The 19,192-nt window shown below is 39.8% G+C and overlaps 1 protein-coding gene across 2 annotated transcripts in view; it reads right to left on the bottom strand.

Moving 5' to 3' along the window:
- The window catches only part of fcho1 (FCH and mu domain containing endocytic adaptor 1), a 66,449-nt gene that overhangs the window by 6,423 nt on the left and 40,834 nt on the right, over window positions 1-19,192 (bottom strand). For both annotated transcript variants that reach the window (XM_047375973.1, XM_047375972.1), the window contains 20 exons: window positions 17,869-17,943; window positions 17,252-17,393; window positions 16,903-17,055; window positions 14,693-14,797; window positions 12,618-12,716; window positions 12,205-12,301; window positions 11,940-12,057; window positions 11,262-11,286; window positions 9,801-9,861; window positions 8,533-8,723; window positions 8,357-8,381; window positions 7,214-7,270; window positions 6,116-6,167; window positions 4,809-4,933; window positions 2,907-3,962; window positions 2,402-2,508; window positions 2,121-2,316; window positions 626-740; window positions 381-536; window positions 162-294 (listed from right to left, as the gene is read on the bottom strand). In XM_047375973.1, coding sequence (XP_047231929.1) covers window positions 162-294; window positions 381-536; window positions 626-740; window positions 2,121-2,316; window positions 2,402-2,508; window positions 2,907-3,962; window positions 4,809-4,933; window positions 6,116-6,167; window positions 7,214-7,270; window positions 8,357-8,381; window positions 8,533-8,723; window positions 9,801-9,861; window positions 11,262-11,286; window positions 11,940-12,057; window positions 12,205-12,301; window positions 12,618-12,716; window positions 14,693-14,797; window positions 16,903-17,055; window positions 17,252-17,393; window positions 17,869-17,943 — 3,088 coding nt within the window. The remainder of the gene's footprint in view (window positions 1-161; window positions 295-380; window positions 537-625; window positions 741-2,120; window positions 2,317-2,401; window positions 2,509-2,906; window positions 3,963-4,808; window positions 4,934-6,115; window positions 6,168-7,213; window positions 7,271-8,356; window positions 8,382-8,532; window positions 8,724-9,800; window positions 9,862-11,261; window positions 11,287-11,939; window positions 12,058-12,204; window positions 12,302-12,617; window positions 12,717-14,692; window positions 14,798-16,902; window positions 17,056-17,251; window positions 17,394-17,868; window positions 17,944-19,192) is intronic.

Below are 19,192 nucleotides of genomic sequence, written 5' to 3'. Positions count from 1 at the left end.
GCAGTGTTTAATCGGCGGTCGGTTTGATTCTGATGTTAAATGAACCGACATTTGAAGGTTTCTGTTTAGCAGTTTTGTTTAAACCAAGTCTCATTAAAGATCCACGCAGAAACAGAAATTATTATCAGTAACTTAAAATGAAAATCCTCCGGCTTCCGGACCTGATACTTAAGCACTCCGATGTTGTAGTACGAAGCCTGGGGGTTGAGCTCGGCCTCTCTCTGCAGGTAGAGCTGCAGAGCCTGCATGTTGAACCAGAAGTCCCTGGTGTCGGGGTCACTCTGGGACGGATCACTGAGAGGACACGGACACAGTAAAACAACACATATACGGCAGCGTAGAAGACAGGTTTATGAAGGGAAGAGGACAGAGCAGCTGACCTGTAGAGCAGCTTCTGATTGGGCAGGAAGTGATCGATCCTTGAGATGTTGACCAGCCGGAAGCTGAGCACAGGAACGTTGGGGTTGGCTGTGAAGATCCGTGTGATCCCAGCTGGGAAGGACATCATTAGGTCGCCCGTGATCTTCACAAGACATCTGAAGAAGAAATAAGAACCAAACCCATGTTAATTTAACCAGTCGAGCTTATCCTACTTTAACCTGCTAATAAAAATCTCCATGCTGACCGGTTGTGCTGTCCACCTTTGAAGTATGCATTGATATATTCTGTTATGGCCGCCGCTACTGGCCAGGCATCCTGTGTGCTGAGCGAAATGGGGCTTGGACCTCTGGACAGGTGCACTGTGGAGAGGAAACCATGCTTAAACAGATTGGTCTAGGACCTACGCCGTAAGATTTGACAACAAAGACTTTTAACAAGAAAGATAAGCAGGAGCCTTCGACCTACTGAACTCACCAATTAAATTCAAGCTTTGTTTTTAATACATACAAACCCTGGAGACACTAAATGCCTCCCAAAGCTGATTCAATTATTTTATTTACTTTAATAACCTTAATAATCGGTATTTAGAGATTAATTTACTCCTTATTATAAATTAGCTTTTGCCATATACAAAATTTCATTTTTGTTTAATCAGATTTCAACAATAATGTCGTTTGTTTATTAATTGTGGCTGTTTTTTAAACCTAAAGTAAAGAATCTGTTATTATCCCTTGAGATTTCTGCACAGCGCCCAAGTAGTGCATCATTTTGAAGTGGAAGCAAAATAAAACATGGTTTTCAAATTGTCTTACCTATAAAAATCTAAAACAAAGAATATCATGTATTTGTATTCAGCCCCACAGAGCTAATACTTTGTAGGAACAGTTTTTGTACAGATGAGTCATTTGGGGTGGGCTCTCTATCTCAACCTCAGTGAGACAGATGGAGAGCATCTGTGAACCGCACCTTTAGAGTCTCGTCACAGATTGTCAGGTCTGGACTTTGACTGGGCCATTCTAACAAATAAACAGCTTTAATGTGGTTCTGGTTGTATGATTTAACTCTCTTTCCTCCTGGATGGTGAACCTCCACCCCAGCCTCAAGTCTTTTGCAGCCTTTAACAGGTTTCCCGCTTCGGCTGTTGTACACATTCCTATTTTCAGATGGTGGATTGAATAGTACTCTGAGATCAGCGAACCTTGGGATCTTGCTTAATTTCTCCACAAATTCTTCCCTGACCTGCCTGCTGCCTAAACAGATGGACTCTACTTACAGACTACTGGCTGCACTGGATTTTATTTAAGGCATCAGAGTAGAAACAGCTGTTCAAAAGTACACTCAACACTTCTATGGTTTTTATTTCAAATAAACCAGAATTTTCCTTCTTCTTCAGAAATATCTGTCACTGTATGTTGGTGTTTTTTAAAATCCTTTGAGGTTTGTTGTTGAGAAAATGCAGAAAATACTTTTGTAAGGAGCAGCGTTTGTCTTTTTCTTTTATTTGTCCTCACAGTATCATTTCAATAGTCAAGAGATTCTTCACAGGCGTTCCTCTTCTTTTGGACCCCAGATCATTTTCGCTGTGGCCCTCTTAGTGCCTATGATCTTGGTTACTTTCGAGCTTTCACAAAAACCACAGAATGTTGCAACAGCAGCCAGATTTACGCGACAGGTTAGCAAGTGAAATACTTTCATTTACATAAACAATGAATTCAGGTTTATCATGATTATGAACTTACACGGCCTCTGTTGGTGGTCTTGGTGCTGGTAAGGCAGCGGGGAGGCCTGCCCCACTCTGGCAGGACTGGGTCCTCGGTTCTGGACCCACCACTCACCGTCCCTGGCCTGAGTACCCCAGTCACTCGGACTGGAGGAGGAAGAGGAGGTGAGGGAATGGCTGGGCTCCGGCAGAGGGGAGGAACAAAGGGACCGGGACTGAAACACAGAGGGACCACATGAAGATTGCCACCTTTAGGGCCTACTTCAATCAGCTTGTAGGGAGCTGATGACAGGGACTCACTCTCTCACTGCCGCTGAGTCGGGCTGAAGACCTTTTGGCCCGGGTCACTCTTGGAGGAGCAGCTGAAACCACTTCGGTTGTGTCCGACCTGTAGTTGTGTTTGGACCCTTACCGAGACAAAAACTCAGCATGAATTACAAGCAAATGTACCTCTTACATTGCTGAAAATAGAGGCCCACTAAAGGAAACTGGCAACAAATGTGACAAAGATTTCTCTGCACCAATAAACCAAAGAAACAGAACATTCTGTTGAGGCCCAAAATGTTCAAATGAGAAAAACGTAACAACTCCCTGAACTTTAGCCCTGAACACATCAGATCAAAGATCAAATACTGACTGAAAAGATTAAAATAAATGCGCATTTATTTATTCCCAGAGACAGAGATATAGAGATAAATATAAATATATTCATTTATTTATTTATTTTAATTAATTCTTTATCCCACTACTTGGATTTCTAAACCTCACAGCCTGAAGAACAGCAGAGGAGTAAACCGTTTGGTACCCTTATGGGAGCCGATGTTGCAGGTCGTCATCTGGGTGTTGAGATCCAGACAGTCCTCGTCTTTGTCTGTGGAGAAGCACAGATCCTCCTGAGGTCCAGAATGCCTGGTGAGGGGAGGAGCGTTCCTGCGTGGCTCGCTCTCTGATGATCTGTGTTTCCTCCGCTCTCCTCCACCTGCTTCCACCTTTACGCCTCCTTCCTGTGACTTGGAGCTACTGCCATCGCTAAATGGGTTGTGGACAGACTTCCAGTGGGTCAGCTCCTTCTTTGGCTGAGCTGACAGTGAAGAGCTTGAAACTGCTTCGACTCCTGGTCTACTGCTGCTGCTGCTGCTGCTGTGCGAAGGAACCATCCCGGCTGCTGCAGCCAGAGACGACTGGTGAGTCGGACTTCCGATCATTGTGATGGCAAACGGGTCGTCGGATGTAACGGGCGGTGGAAGGCTGCGGTCTCGTTTCCTATCTCGCTCTTTACGATTGGAGGAGGATGATGAAGACGAGGAGGAAGAAGGGGGAAGAAGAGTCTTAGTTTCAGCGCGAGAGACAGAAAAGGGATCTCCACGACCTTCCTTTCCTCTGACCTGCGAATGGCGAGGCGGCGGGCGCATCCAGGCGTCAGACAGGTTAAATGTCTCCTGGCCAACTGTCCTCTCAAAGCTGGCGAAAAATGGGTCCTCTGTGGGAATATGTTTGCAGTTCCACACGGACGACTCCACTTCAGGTGGAGCGAGGGACTGGGAGAAAGCTGGGAAGCGCACAGGCATGGAGTCCATATCTGGGGGGGCCCGTGATGGGCGTGTCGAGGCGACAGACCAGACGTTAGCAGAGTCATCCTGCGAGTTAGAGCTGTGGCCAGAAGATGGCTCGTGGAAAGCAGAGAGGAAAGGGTCCATGGGTCGGCTCAGGGTTTGTGTCTGTTCTTTACTCTGTGACACAGGTGGCCAAGCGGCCCAGCCCGCCAGCTCAGGAGACGGTCCAAGAGGCTGATGGGAAGGTGAGTCCAAACCGGAGTCTTCAACGTTCTCTGGTGATGAGGAATCAGATGAGAAGGCAGTATCTGAAACAAATAAATAAAACACGTTGATAAGCACGCTAAACCATCACAATCAAGAGAGATAAACCTCAATTTTTAGGACAAAGAGGGCTGCATTTGACCTGAATTATCAACATATCAGGCTGTTATATTTGAACTAAATGAATTATAATTTGAAGTAGCAACGAGACATCCTGTACTCTGGTGTAGTTGTCGGCTGTCCTAAGTGAAAGTGTTGTTTTAGGTCCTTTACCTTTATCTTTTATATGTGCACTAAACCATGGTCATCTAACTCAGAGTGAACAAGATGAGCTTTGGGATGGAGACGATCAAGAGCTGCTCTATCAATGTCAGACTTCAACTTTCTACAGTTTAATCTTCCTTTTCAAATATCTTTACTGTAAAAAGAACTGGTTTATTATTAGCAATGTGAGCTTTCCCAGCAAAACACTGGGTTATTTAAGCATTTGTCCCCCCCACAGATAGCCTGACTAATTCACCAGCTAAAATGATCTCTTAGTGTTACTCTACAAAGAGCAAAATGGCAAAAAGGTGCTTAATAGGTACTATTACATTTGTGGGAATTTATTCTAGGTTTTGGTTAACATATGTAGGCCTAATTAATAATAAATAAAGGCTATAGATAACAATTATTACTGTAATAGTCTTAACGATTATAATTAAAACTGTATAACTTTAATAATCAGTATGTCATGTTATTTTTATTTTAGCAGCTGTAAGATTTTTACCTATTTTGAATAAATCTGATCAATTATTATAAAACTTTTGCGTAATCTTTGTGTAAACACTGTGGTATTTTTTTCATATTGGCCCATGCTTGGCGAGGATCAGTAAAAATGTTTGTCTTACATTCAGAGGCACCATAAGCGCTCTGCTCTCTGAGCTGATCTCGGCCGTCGACGCTTTTGGACTTGAAGGCCAACTCCAGCGGAGGGCCAAACAGGCTGTCTGATCCGGACGCTGTCAAGCCCGACCTGACGGAGGACGGGAAGAACAAATAGAAAGTGAGAAGGCAGAGAGACTGGACAGGTAAAGGTGAGCACTGGTATAAACTGGGAGAGGAGGGAACTACAGGTTTATGAAAAACACAGAAAGAGACACCAAGAGAAAGAGGATGACAAACTGAATCTCCATGGTTTTATCATAATCAAAAACACCACTGTTTCCCTGGTTCCTGCAACAAATCTCTGTAGATGCAGGAATGTACTGCACTGTGTGCAAAATACCATACAATTTATGAGGGATGTAAATTCAATACTTTGGCTTTAAAGTACACATTTGTAATGAATAAAACATGAAGAAAAGCATCCCCAAAGAATGATGCTGCCACCGCTATGTTCAAGATGATTTGCAGTTAAAATTTTGTCTCATTTACATGACCTATGGCAAACGTTATGTTGCACTTCTTATAGCTTTGTTTTGCTACTCTACCATAAAGGCCAGATTTGTGGAGTGAATGACAAATAGTTATCCTGTAAACAGTTTCTTCCACCTCAGCTGTTTATCTGTACCTCCTCCAGCGTTAGAATGAGCATGTTGGCAGTCTTCAGTCTTTTTTAGATGAATGTTTCTGTCTAAGATTCCCTATGACCTTAGCCCTGACCTTTCTGCTGTGGTCCTTTGTCTTCATGATGCGGTTCCTTCACTAACGCTCTTTAAGAAAAATCCACGGCCTTCAAAGGACATCTAGATTTATGGCTTGGTTAAATTAAGCACATATGGACTAATCAGGAGAATTGTATTTTGGAACTGCTTGTCCTTTCACTTCACAATTATGCACAACTTGTGTTGTTCTTTCCCTTAAAATTACATCAATTGCTTGATGTTTGTGGTTTTAATATGATCAAATGTAAAAAACATCAAATGTTAACACAAGACACTGTGCTCTAATGCGTCAATTTGTTTGTATGAAATGAAATGAAAATGTTTTTCTTGTTTGAGCACCAGAGGAAACACTGAAGCAGGAATAATGTGAAAAACAACCTTCAACATAGAACTGACGACGGATAAAAATAAATGAATGATGCTGAGCTGAGAGGCCTTTGTGAAAGCCTGGGGAGCTTCAGACTGCTGAAAAGGCCAACGACGACACAGCTCAATCTCTAAATGTACAAAGAGACGGGTATAAAGAGGCGAAAGGCAGACTCCTCTCTCACCTGCCACGATCAGGGCTGCAGGTAGATCTGCGTAGGCCTTCCTGCTCCTCATCTGCAGAGAGACGGCACACAAATGAGATAAACTGCTTCACTATAAACGATGTTGCTCCATCAGGATTAATCAGCAACCTTCCTGAAAGCGCTGAGAGGAGGCGAGATAGGCAACAAGGGAAGAACCTTTCAGTCAGTACCTCCTCTACAATAAATACAAGCAGTTAACCTGGTATCACTGAGCTCCAACAACTCCTTGTGTCGAGCAGCCATATTAATCTGCTGCTGCTGGATTTATGGGAGAAATAGAGAGACTCCCTGCAGCTGGTCTGCAGCAGGATGCATCCTCCTACCCCTGCCTAACCTGCTGACAGATAATGATCCAACTGGTGGTAAATTGAGCTTTAGAGCACAAGCGGAGTCGCCTGAGACTAATAGGACAGGAGCTGCTCGTGGAAGGTCAACTAATGAAGAGATTTACTGTCTATGGGGGGCCGAGAGGGCTTCTCTGTTCGGACTCTGCTGAAAGGTGACTGTGAGAGTGGAAGAACTGGTTTTCATTGTGGGTTCAAGCCTCTAACCAGTATTTTACAGTTAGCAACCTTTATCCATCAGCTATTTAAAAGAGGTCCAGCTGTTATCGTAAGATGCTAAACCTCATAAGTTCAAAAATATTTTCGATAGGCATTATTCTGAAGCCTCTACTTCTCGAATAAAGTTGACACTTTCCTAAAGAATATTCTGTATACTTGTCTTTTCTGGTGGGAGATCCATGTGCTACAGGTGGCAGGTTTATCTAAAACATTGATGCTTACATCATTTGTGAGGCAGTTTTTAGATTAGGTATGACTGAAGACTTTTGCACAGTGTCGTAAAAATAAAATCATTGACGCCTTCAAATGTCAGTTTTGGTAAATAAATAGAAATATCAGGAAATGTCTTATTTATTGCATATAATTTTCTTTCTCAATCTCTACATTCATTATGCATCTTGTAAATAAACAAATTGTCAGCAAAAGGAGATTTACAAGAAGTCATTAGTGTCACATTAGTAATGTCACTATGAGTTGATCTGCAGTTTCCGTTTGAATTAAACTGCTGACTCACCCCTATGAGCGGCAGCCTCGCCTTCTTCTGATCGGCCTCCTGCAGCGCTGGAGTTTCCTTTAGCGACAGCAAAACAGCTCAACCCTCAGTGACGTTTAGTTAAACACGCAGTGCACAGTTTACAGTGCCCCTTACAGATTTCTTGTTTCATATCAAACTAATTTTAATATCAGACAAAGACAACTTTCTTTAATGATTTTATTTCTTAAGAGAAAAAGGATTTCCCAACCAACCTGGCCCTAGGTGAACATATAATTGCCCCCCTTGTTACATTATGAATTACCTGTGATTACCCACATCTTTGGCTCAATACCAATATCAGGGCTGATTACTTCCAGACCTGTACAATCGAGAAATAGCTTAAATAGACAGCACAACGTAGGCTAAAAATATTCAAAAAGCAACAAAGGCCCCAATCTAAAGGAGTAAAAAAAGTAACAGATCTATGAGTTTGAAATGGGTTACAAACACATTTGTAAAGTTCTAGGACTCCAGCAAACCACAGAAAGAGCCATTATGCACAAATGGAGCAACCATGGAAAAGTGGTGAAAGTTCCCAGGAAGTTTTTGGAAGGTGTGCATCTCATTGTATGAGGCGTAACACTAGTATGGTGTTTCAGGGAAAAAAAACACATCCACAGTCAAGGGCAACTAGGTCATGCAACAGGACAATGAACCGAAGCAACCCAGCAAGTCCACATCTGAATGTGCCCCCCCATAAATGTTATGGAGTGGCCTAGTCAAAGTCTGGACTTAAATCTGACTGAGATGCTGTGACTAATGTGTGATTCACACTCGAAATCCCGTCAGTGAGGCTGACTGAAAACAATTCTGCAAGGAAGAGTGGGCCAAAATTCCTTCATAGTGATGTAAATAGCTGAATGCCAGTTATCCCAAACACTTGATGGCAGTTGTTTCTACCAGGAGTGGCACAAGCTGGTATTTGGTTTAGGAGGCTGGTTTGGGTAGATTTTTTCCCTCTCAATAATTAATTATTTAAAAACTGCAAGAAGAAAAATGTAAGGGGGGGAAATACTTTTCTTCATAACACTGTATCTTACAGGCAGGCAATCATTTGAACATTAAAAACGGAAAATCATTTCAAAAACGGAAGTGAGGAAAAAGTGAATGAATTAAACTTACTGGAGAGATGTCGCTTCACTGACATCTGGAAAAAACAGAAAAATGTCAAATGATTCAACATTGTTTTCCAAGATCAAAAAAAAAAAACTCACTGAAAAGCTGTTTTTATATCTTAATTTTGAGGATTAGTTCTCCTATAAAACATATAAATGCAAACAGCATATCTAAAGAATAACCTGCTGCCTTGTTCCTCTGTTGGGAGGCAGCGTTAACGTCCCCACGGTGGCCTTTAGCTCCTTCTCAACGGCGACGGAGTTGCTACGACTGCTGCTGGCTACAGGTCGGATCTGGATGTGGAACTTCTTTGGTTCCTCATCATCAAAGTCAGAATCACTGGAGTAGAAGTTATCTTCCTTCTCAGAGCAGCGTAAAGGAAGAAAGAAGGGTCAAGAAAAACGAGCTCAGATTGCGAATGGTGTTGCGAAACGACGTAGTTCGGCTTTCAAGATAATAAACCACTTTGAATTAGATTCACTTTTTAATCGCTTTACTGGCTGAATCTACCCCTTCTCTCCCTTAATTCTGCTAAATATACACATGCAGGAATAGTCTTGCATCTTCAGCAGCATGCTTCACTTGATGAAAGGATCAGAGCTGCAGAAAATGTAATTAGTTAAAAGGATAAGTTGCTCCATCCCAAGTTGGATACCTGACCATACCGACTTCCAGCTAAAAGGGGGAACACATTGAAGACACAAATAGGATCTTTATAATCGCTTGGCTCTACATTTGAAAAACCTGTGAATGTAGAACATTGTGTTGGAAAATTGGGAACCTTCCTGAAGTTTTAACTATGCTTCATTTAGAACGGCTAACGCTCGTTAAGTGACCTTTACTCAGTAAAATCACATGGCTTAATTAGCTGCAGACTGACTCTGACATACAGATAAATCTGAAGTCTGGCAAAGTTCAGAATAACAAGGGTTTGCTGATGTGTGTATCTATTCAACTTTGTTTTTGAAGGAAGTGTGTATTATATTATAAACAAAAAATATATACTTTGGAAGCTTGAATTAAGTTAACATTATAGAAAAAGCTTATACTTTAAAGAATAAGAATACAACATACAGTTAAGTCCAAAATTATTTATGCACCTGCCAGATTTAAAGTTAAAATTATTTTCAGTCAACTGAGAAGTGTGTTTCTGATGGAAATGAGACGGTCGTTTATCAAAAATAGCTTATGCCTTCTTAGTAATCACTGGAAATATTTGTATTCAAACCCTTCCTATAATTGCTAAAATGTTTCCTGATGTTTTCATGATTTATCTTTGGTGATGAGCTCTACGTTTTTGAGGCCGAATGCCCTCCTTACCATCACCCTAAGTTGGGACTCTGGCTGAGCCCCTCCAAAACGCTATTACTTTTAGACCAATGGGCGCTGAAACTGTTGAGCCTAGTTTTTTTTCTCCTAAACGTTCAGATGGACAAAAAAGAAAGGATATCATTCTGAGTGTTGTCAGCTCGGATGACAAATCCCTCATCGTCCACCTCCAGCGGTGAATTCTGTAAAAACAGGAATATACACACCCAGGAGAACATTAGGACAGCTGCTGGGTCAGCGGCTCAGAGACAAATGATGCATATCTGACACACAGACGTGTTGTCACGCGCCTCAGCCCAGCACTTACAGAAAGCTCTACATAGAGTGGATCAGTGAGTAAATATACCTCTCCACTTGTAAACAGTGACTTCTAACATCGAGCAGGATAGATAATCTGGGGCTTTATGGAGCTCAGCATCAGCGCAGCGACACAAAAGATTTTAAACCATAGTAAAACCACATGACTGCTCACAGGCAGCCTTCACTTGACCTGCACACTTTTATAATACAGATAAGTCATAACGGAGTTTCTTCCACAATCAAGAAATTGTACAGAACCTGTCTGACAACATGAAGTAGGCTAAAAGCACCACATTGTGCCACATATTTCATGATATTCAAGAACAAATGAGAAACTGATATCTGTCAGTCTGGAAACGGATACAGAGCTATTTCTGAGGCTTTCGGACCACAGTGAGAGCTACGTTTAACACATCATGAACAGTGGTGAACCTTCCTTTATATTCCTTTTATAATAATAATAACCATCTTTATTGGTCATTGCACATGTACATTACAACAAAATTTGTCCTCTGCATTTAACCCATCCCTTATAGGGAGCAGTGGGCTGCCATTGTGGGCTGCCTGGGGAGCATTCTGGGGCTAAGGGTCTTGCTCAGGGACCCAGAGTGGCAATCTATGGGATACGAACCTGGGTTCCTTGTGTCTCCTCCGGAACGCAAACCTCCTGTTCTAAGCACTAGGCCACCACTCCCCTTCATATGGTGCCAGGTTGTTTTGGATAGATTATTTTTCCCTAATAAATTAAATTGTCATTTGGAAACTCACCATGGAAGTGCATGTAAATCATTACAAAAAAGAAACCTTCTCGTAACCAGTGCACAAAGTATTGAATAGCAGCCACAGCAGTGTTATGATGTTTTGTTTACTCTCTGCTGCATCATCAGTCTGCTGGATGGATTTTTGGCAATGTCCGAAGCCCTTTTACACACACACGCACACACACACACACACACACACACACTGCTCTAAACACAGTCCTACATGTAAGAAAACACGTACACACATTTCCTCACGTGTACACACTTCCACTGTCCCAGGAAGATAATCCTGGAGACCTCTTCTCAGAAGTACAGGAATAAACTTGGGAAACCCCACACCATCCATCTTGTTTTTAAAACACACACACGCAATCCCTCTCTTCCCAACTCTGGACAAAAACACCCTGTTGTAATAGATTACAATCCTTCAAAACACCACTCTGCATGGCTGTCTGGGTTATTAACAGGGTCAGTGTTTTTTAGCTCTGAGCATTAAAGTGTGAAATATGTCAAATACTCACCAGTGCCTCTGGAACAGCTGAATCTCTGCGAATATAGAAAAAAAAAAATCAAAACAGAGGTGTTACTTTTAGTTTAGTCTGAAGCCAGTAGCAAAGACCAGATAACCACATGAGGGGGGAAAGAAAGTTTAATACGGCCGGTTGTCTTTGACTGAAGGGGCCAATATGTTTCGCATAATGTCCAGATTCAGTGTTTTAGGTGTAACGTCATCCCTCTGGCAAGAGAGCACCTTACCAAAGCTTTTAAATGAAACAATTTCTTTGGTCAAAATAGTCTGAGACCAAATCAATCGAGTAATAAATATATCAACTTATTAAATGTTGATTGTACTTGTTAGAAGTTGACAAAAACGGACAGAAATCTACTTTTTTTCTTTCGTGGCCATGTTTTTACGTAAGAAAATTGTGACAAAGATGTAATTTTTGCTACATGTCTGTTATAGTTTAATAACTAGATGTTGCATCCATTTCAAATAATTTAAATTGTAAAGGCAAACCATAAGGATTTAAAACCTCAGTCTTACTGTTAAATAAAGCTCCTCCCTGATTTGGTTGATATATAGCCATGCAAAAAATACAAATCTGTTAAATAATCTCCTCTCACTTGATTTCACTCAAAACTCTGTAAATAAGCTATTTATTGATGATACTGTGATCTAGTTTTGGCACGGGACTCACGTGGAGTCCGGTTCTTTGTCCCTCTTGCCGAGACCAGGGATCCTGAAGGCTTTTGCTCGAGTTTTTTTTCCACCTTCAGGGGTCAAAGTTGCCATGTACTCCTCAAACCCAACTGAAGCTACAGGCAAAGCAAAAACATATTTTTACCATTTTATTTGCACAGACATTGCCATAAAGAAAAAATATGACATCTGATCTTTTCTTTTTGAGGTTCTATGTTCAGTCTTAATTCAATATAGATGGACACAGAATGAGCTCGCTGTACCTGGCCTTTCTTTGCCCGTTCCTTTCTGCTCAGCAAACCTCTGAATGAGGATGTCAATGCCGATGTTTTCTACATTCTGCTTAAACTCCTCGTGGACCTACAGTCCAAAAGGGACAAATACACTCTGAGGGCTTTAACTGTACACATTTCACATAATTGAATTATATACAGAGAACTGCAGTTGCACAGAACAAGTACACCCAAGCACCATTTCTTGTGCCAAAACATTAAAGCAACTCTTAAAATTAACTAAATATGGAAGGACTGAAGCAAAACTTTTTGCTAATTGCAGCTCATAACTAACTATACTCTGAAGACTGCATCCCAAATGCTTACACTACAAAGGGAACTGAAAGACACAAAACGCTAGATAACTATCATTAAAGCGGTACTTCATATCAGGTCCAGCTTACCTGTCCCACCTGGACGTGGGTGTCCTCGATGGAGTGAGAGTAACTTTTAATCAACTGTTTCATCTGCCTCAGATGAGCCTCTTCGATTTCCTGAAACCTCTGCTCAAACATGCACACGTTCACAAAAAAAATAGCAAAAACAAAGAAATATTCCTTAGAAAATCCTTAACTTCTAATATAAATGTAAACAGCATTTGCACAATCATCACAAAAAAAGCACAAAGTTGAAAGATTACAGTCATTTAAAAAAACAAAACATTCTAAAACCTACAAATTGAGTACTAAAAATGATCGGTTTTGCAACACAAATGGTTTTGTTATGCATCTTAAAGCTGTAAAATCTCATTTGTTTAGAAGCTCAGCCTGTAAGAAATACGGTTTTTGTTAAGGTCGTCACACCTGTGAGATTTAAGAAATAGGAACAGGACTTTTTTTTTATTTTTCCATTATGCAGCATTTTTTTTGTGTTTTGCTAGGTTCGTATTAGCAATTTAGAAGCAAAGCACTGTAGTAAAAACTAGCTCAGTAAGTATTATTATTTGACTGTGTTTGGTTTATTGACAAATTAACTGGAGGGGATTTTGGTCATGATCTGTTTTCTGTTCTTCTTTTGTAGTTTCTTATTATAGTGGGTTTTGGTTGCATGCAGTTGGGGGAAGTCATTTTTCTTGATTTGTGACATCTTATAGCTCAAAGGTACCATTTCCTCTTAAAGCTAGCCGCCTACAAAGACCACAGAAAAAGAGTTGCATGACTCATTACTAGTCTGCTTAACTTCGGTGATGATGCAGTATTTAAGAAGTTCACCAATAATGAGGTATTTATTAGTCACTATGCAGTACCTTGCAAACGCATTCACACCTCATGAACGCTGTAAGTTTAGGTAATTCTTTGGCTTTCAAAATGTTTAAAAATAAAAAATAGTAAAAGTGTAGTAGAAGATCCACTTTTGACTGCAGTTACAGCTGCAGGTCTTTGGCGGTTTCTCTCTACCAGATTCATACATCTAGAGGCCAAAATCCTTGCCTGTTAGAAAATAGCTTGAGGTTAGATTGGATGGACAGCATCTGGAGACCTCACTCCTAAGTCTTGCCACAGATTCAAAATTGGATTGAGACCTGGACTTTGACATTCTAATAGATAAATATACTAAACAATCCATTGGAGCTCTGGCTGTATGTTTAAGATCACTGTCCTGCTGGAAGTATTTTATTGATTTTTCCATGATTGTCCTATGAAAACAAATGTAAACCACACTTTCTGGATTTTTATTTGCGATAAGAAAATGATCACTTTGCTTCCATTTACCAATTATGCACGAACTTGTGTGTCTACAGACAAAATCCCAATCAAATACAGTGAAGTTTGTTGTTTCAACCTGAAAACATGTGAAAAAGTTCAAGGGGTATAAACCATTTTCTAAGCAACTGTAGTTCCACCTTAATATTTGGTGCTGAAAAACACCTCAATCATAAAATGAGCAGGAAAATGCCTAAATGAACAACAATCTAATTCATTTCTCTTAGTTCAAACCAGCTGAGCTCATTAAAAAGTGTGACAAGTTTAGTATGAAAGAAATTCCTAAATTATTTTCCTTTTCTGATGTAAACCTGGAAGAAAAATGTGCTCTCCCAGGTTTACCTCACACACCCTAACAATTATAGCCAGACCTTACCGCTCAGACCCATTACAAGAACTAATTGGTCACCAGGACTCCATCATTATTTCAAATGTAAAACACAGAAGCGCTCATTGAGATTTGTTTAATATTTCCATGGAAACAGCAGCTGTAACCATGGAAGCAGAGAGGCAGTGATTAAAAGTAATGAGCAGTTTACAGCTTGTGTGTATGTGTGTGTGTGTGTTTAGGAGTTGGGGGTTGAGGTAGGCTGAGGTTTCCTTTATTAGGGACCCCTTGATGTTAGATGGTGGATGAATGGATGAGATGGGGGTCTCATCAGGTGGGATGCCACACAGAGCGTGAGTCAGAGGGGCATGAAGCCAACGAGGAGGAGGAATGCCTGAAAAGCCACATCAGAGGGTGGGCGAGAAATAACACTGGAGTTGAAGCTGACCTGGGCGGACTCGCTCATCTTCTGCTCAAACTCTCCTCCCACACGGTTGTACTTCTCGATGTACAACGCAAAGGACTCTGCCGCTTTCTTAGACTTCAGCTCCGCCTAGCGAGGGAAAACAGGAAAATTACAGCCTTCAAGCCGCTGACTCACAAAGCTGACATGAAATTTAACAGCACAGTTACATAGTGACAATATCAGAACTATAATTACAAATACTCCGTGCTCAGTGTGAACTAATGTCATCTGTGATTATTGAGCAGTAACACATTGAGTGTCTGCAAATATAACAGTGGATCTTTACTTCTGTGTGAGACAAGAGATAATTGTGCATTGTAGTGGCAACACAGTCAACAATAACATGACATAATCTAACATCACTGACAAATTTGAAAGCAGGACCTTCAGAAAATGTTACTAACAGCTAACTTAGTAGTAATAACAGCATTCATCCATTCCAAGCAGGTAGATTTCCTTATTTTAATCATATACTGCAAACATGTTTATTAAAAAAATAGAAAAGTAATCAGTAGATTAATTTATTTTTATGTTTAATTAATACAATTAATGGTTCAATTCAAATTTTTTGCTCCAAATGATCCCAAAAACACGATAACTGTCAAAAAAACAACATAGTTCTCTACTCTTATTTTGAAATATATTTTTTTAACTGTTTAAGTTTGCTCTTATTTTGTAATGTTTGGACTGATGGCTGCTTTAGCCTCTGTTGCTTTGGACAGGTGTATTTTGAAAAGTTAACATGGCGCCACACTGGCTGGTATCAGCTGAGGTCCGATCGGTTCATCCTTACATGTAGAAGCATGAGTTAGCATAAATACTTTCTCATGTATTTTATAGCAAGATCCAATAAGAAGGAATTGGGGAAATCTTTGCGTTTCTGGAAAAATCACTGTTCTCCAACTTCAACAAAAGCTTTGCTTTCCAAACTCAATAAGTTGAGTTAAATAATCCAGATTTTTTTTTTTTTTTTATACTGACCAAAATAATCATGATTATTATTTTTTCCATAATCTATCAGCCCAACTATATGTAGACATGAATTCCTGCACAGATTCTTGTCAGGGATGAAATACTGTGTAAAAAGTATCTTTTTCCTGGCCAACACTGTAAATTATTAACAATGCTCTTCTCAAGCTGCAGAGAGTTTAAGAGGTTCATACATGAAAATCAAAAAACATTTCTTATTTACAATTTAAAAACGGTAAATATTTCTCTGTCACTGCTTGTTTAAATTTAAGAAATAAGGCAAACAAAAAATATGTCTGGCTTGGTAAATTTAGAAAAAAGAAGCTTTTAAATTTAATGCTCTCTCCTGTCCACTTTTCTGGAGCCTCACCAACAAATTGCCAAAACAACAAGAGACTTATTCATTGCATCCTAGTTCTGAGGCCCAAGTCCAGTAAAGTAAATATGATAAATGAAATAAAGAGATTGTTATCCATATCCAATTTTAATATTGCTGTTGCGGCTGTTAACTTCCATTTACCCATATTATATTGTATATATGTCCCTACTCTTTCGACACCGTAAAAAAATGACCACACCGCTGACACTGCTTCTCTGCTTCACACATCCCACAGCATCACTATCACATCACCAAACAAATTACACATGACCAACGCCCCACCCTATTCCTCCTAAAACACATACACAAATAACAACAAGATGGAAATAAACCTGGGTTGGTCATATTGGCCCAGATTTACTTATGGGTCTGATTCCGATATGTTAGAAAATGACTAACATCGGGTAATAAAGTCTAACGTGACCCAGCAGTGAGGGTTGGTGGGTGGCTGGATGATTGAATGGCCCAAGGAATAAAGTGCTGAAATATTCTTCTTTTTCCATACATATCCAGACACGGAAAATACATAAAACTAATTCCATCCTTTTCAAGGCTAAACAGGATCCCTCACCAGGTGTAGAAAATGTTCAGCCGGTCTTTTTCATTTTCAAGCTTTTCCATAGTAAAAAATAATGCAGACAAGGTTTTTGAAAGGTCCAGCTTCATTAGCAAGCTTTACTCTTCACATTATTGTTAACAACAAGTGATCAATTTTAAATCGCTGAGTTTTTTGGACAAAAAACTAAATAACTGAATTATCTTATAAATTATTTCACAGATTTGTTTTATTTTGCTTACTTCTGTGCCAAATGGTTATGAAGTAAGTTTTAAAGTGGCAGCAAACCTTCTCTAGCTCTTTCTGCGGTGCTCCCTCCTTCCTGAGTCGATCCAGCTCCAAACACTTGGTGTGGTAACCTTCCTTTGACTTCTGAAGGTGACCGCTCTGGACCTGCAGCGCCTGCACTGCTTCCACTGTCCCCACCATCTCCTCCTTTGTCTGGTTGATGCACAGTTTACATCGACATCTTTTATAAATCGTCACTGCATTTGATGCTTTTAGGGGAAAAGGCAACTACTGAATGTTCTGAGATACATTAGAAAAACGAGGGCTTTGTTGGGGACACAATACTAAAAGTATGCAAAACAGACTACTACAAAGTTGTAGAGATAATGTTTTTATTGCAGAAATTTACCTTACGATGAGTTTTGACCTGCTCGTCTCCATACTTGTTAATGTCCCGGATCAGGTCGTTCATCTTCTTCATCAGCTCTAGGTGGCAGAGAGCCAGTTTGTCAGAAGATACCCTAAAAACATCCCACATGGGCGCAAAAGTCCTAAAGAAGACACAGATAATCAATAATACATTAAAATTACACCAAATAACATTAAAAGATCCAAAAACCAATTATTTAACAAACAAAAAAACAAATCTTTTTGAGTGGATCTGTAAATGACTCAGTAGTTATTATGGAAAATCTAAAGTACGTTAATTTCCTAGTGTAACTCTAAATTAACTCTGAAATCTGGTGTGTAATGTTCATTATAGCAGAAACTTGTGGTTTGCTGTACATCTCCAGAAATCACGGGTTTTGCTCATGTTCATCCTTTCTTTACAGCATAAACAGCTCATAAACCCATTCATTAAAATATATGAGCTACTTATCACACACGGCGTTAATTAAATCCTAAATATGGACATTTGGTGCTGCAGATGGTACTCATACATATGACACATGCAACCATATGCCAGTCACATTGATAATTACAACAATCATCCCAGGGGAAAAGGAAGGACTGCTTTCCACTCACCCCAGCTGACTTCCATTGCTCGCCATCTTTGCCAGTTTGCTCATTGATTTGGAGTAGGTCTCCTCAACGGCAGCCCTGCAAAACAAACAAATAGAACATTTTAACCCAAGCAGGACAACTGATGAAGTGACTCAGGAAAACCTGGGATGACAGGAAAAAAAAAAGGAATATACATAAAAATGTACAGTGCTGTAAAAATATTTGCTTCCTTCAAGATTTCATCTGTTTTTCATGATTTAATGAACAAATTTCAAAAACAGATACAGTGACATGAGTTTAAAAAAAACTGTTTTCGAAAAACGATTTCGAAAATGATCCAAACCAGCCTTAGCCTATTGTGAAAAAAACACAATCATGAATTAACTGTGATTAACAACTATATTTGGCCAGTTAATTCAACTACCCTCGACACATCCTGGCCCGAACATTGTCAGCTTCTTGGGATCAATAGGATCAATACAATGTTTTATCATTAAATTGCAAATGAAACAACACAAAGATGAACGTCTGAATCCCCTAAAATCCCCTCTGGTGTACATACTTTATTGCAGTAACTTCTTACTGCTCCATCACTCCTGCTAATTGCAACATGTTATGTTCTCCATCTTTGGTTTAATGAGGCCCAGACTCCAGTCAACCACTAACTGAATCCATGACTTTGGGAACAAATTTATTTGAAACAGCAAGTTGAGTAAAAGCTGAAAGAACATTCAAACTTTGAAGAGATGACTTTTACATGACTGGACATAAAACTAATCCATAGATGAAAGAAAAAGAAAGCATTCAACAACTTGCTACAAAGTACAGACCTAAATAAACATTTTTTTTTTAATATCTGTCATAAACGCCAACCTTATACACATTTTCTGTATTTGTTCAACTTCTCAATACCAAAACAGGACCAATAATACTTTCTCCCCTATATCAACGTTTTACATGTTTGTTTTAATGTATTTTTCTATTTTCATGTTCATACTTTTGACATTTTCATAAGCAAAGTGAAAATCGATATGAACACCACACACAATTACAATAAGTTCAATCTTTTGTGCCTATTTTCAACATTCTGCAACCATTTTTGAGATGTCTGCATTCTGGTTTTGCCAAAATGTCAATAGCAAGATTGAGGTAATGTATTTGATTTACATAACAGCCCTGAATAGAGAGGCGGCATCACTGGTTTCTGTTTTTAGATACAAAATTCGAAACATGTCATGAAATAACTGCATCCTTTTTCCCTGTCCTTTAAAATGGCAAATCTATGTAAACTGTGTGCACAGAAAAAGTAAAGACTTGTTTTTCTGATTGCTTTACTGGAGCTAAG

Source organism: Girardinichthys multiradiatus, chromosome 9, assembly GCF_021462225.1.
Source record: "Girardinichthys multiradiatus isolate DD_20200921_A chromosome 9, DD_fGirMul_XY1, whole genome shotgun sequence".
Taxonomy (NCBI): Eukaryota; Metazoa; Chordata; class Actinopteri; order Cyprinodontiformes; family Goodeidae; genus Girardinichthys; species Girardinichthys multiradiatus.
This window is presented reverse-complemented; position numbering and strand designations above follow the sequence as displayed.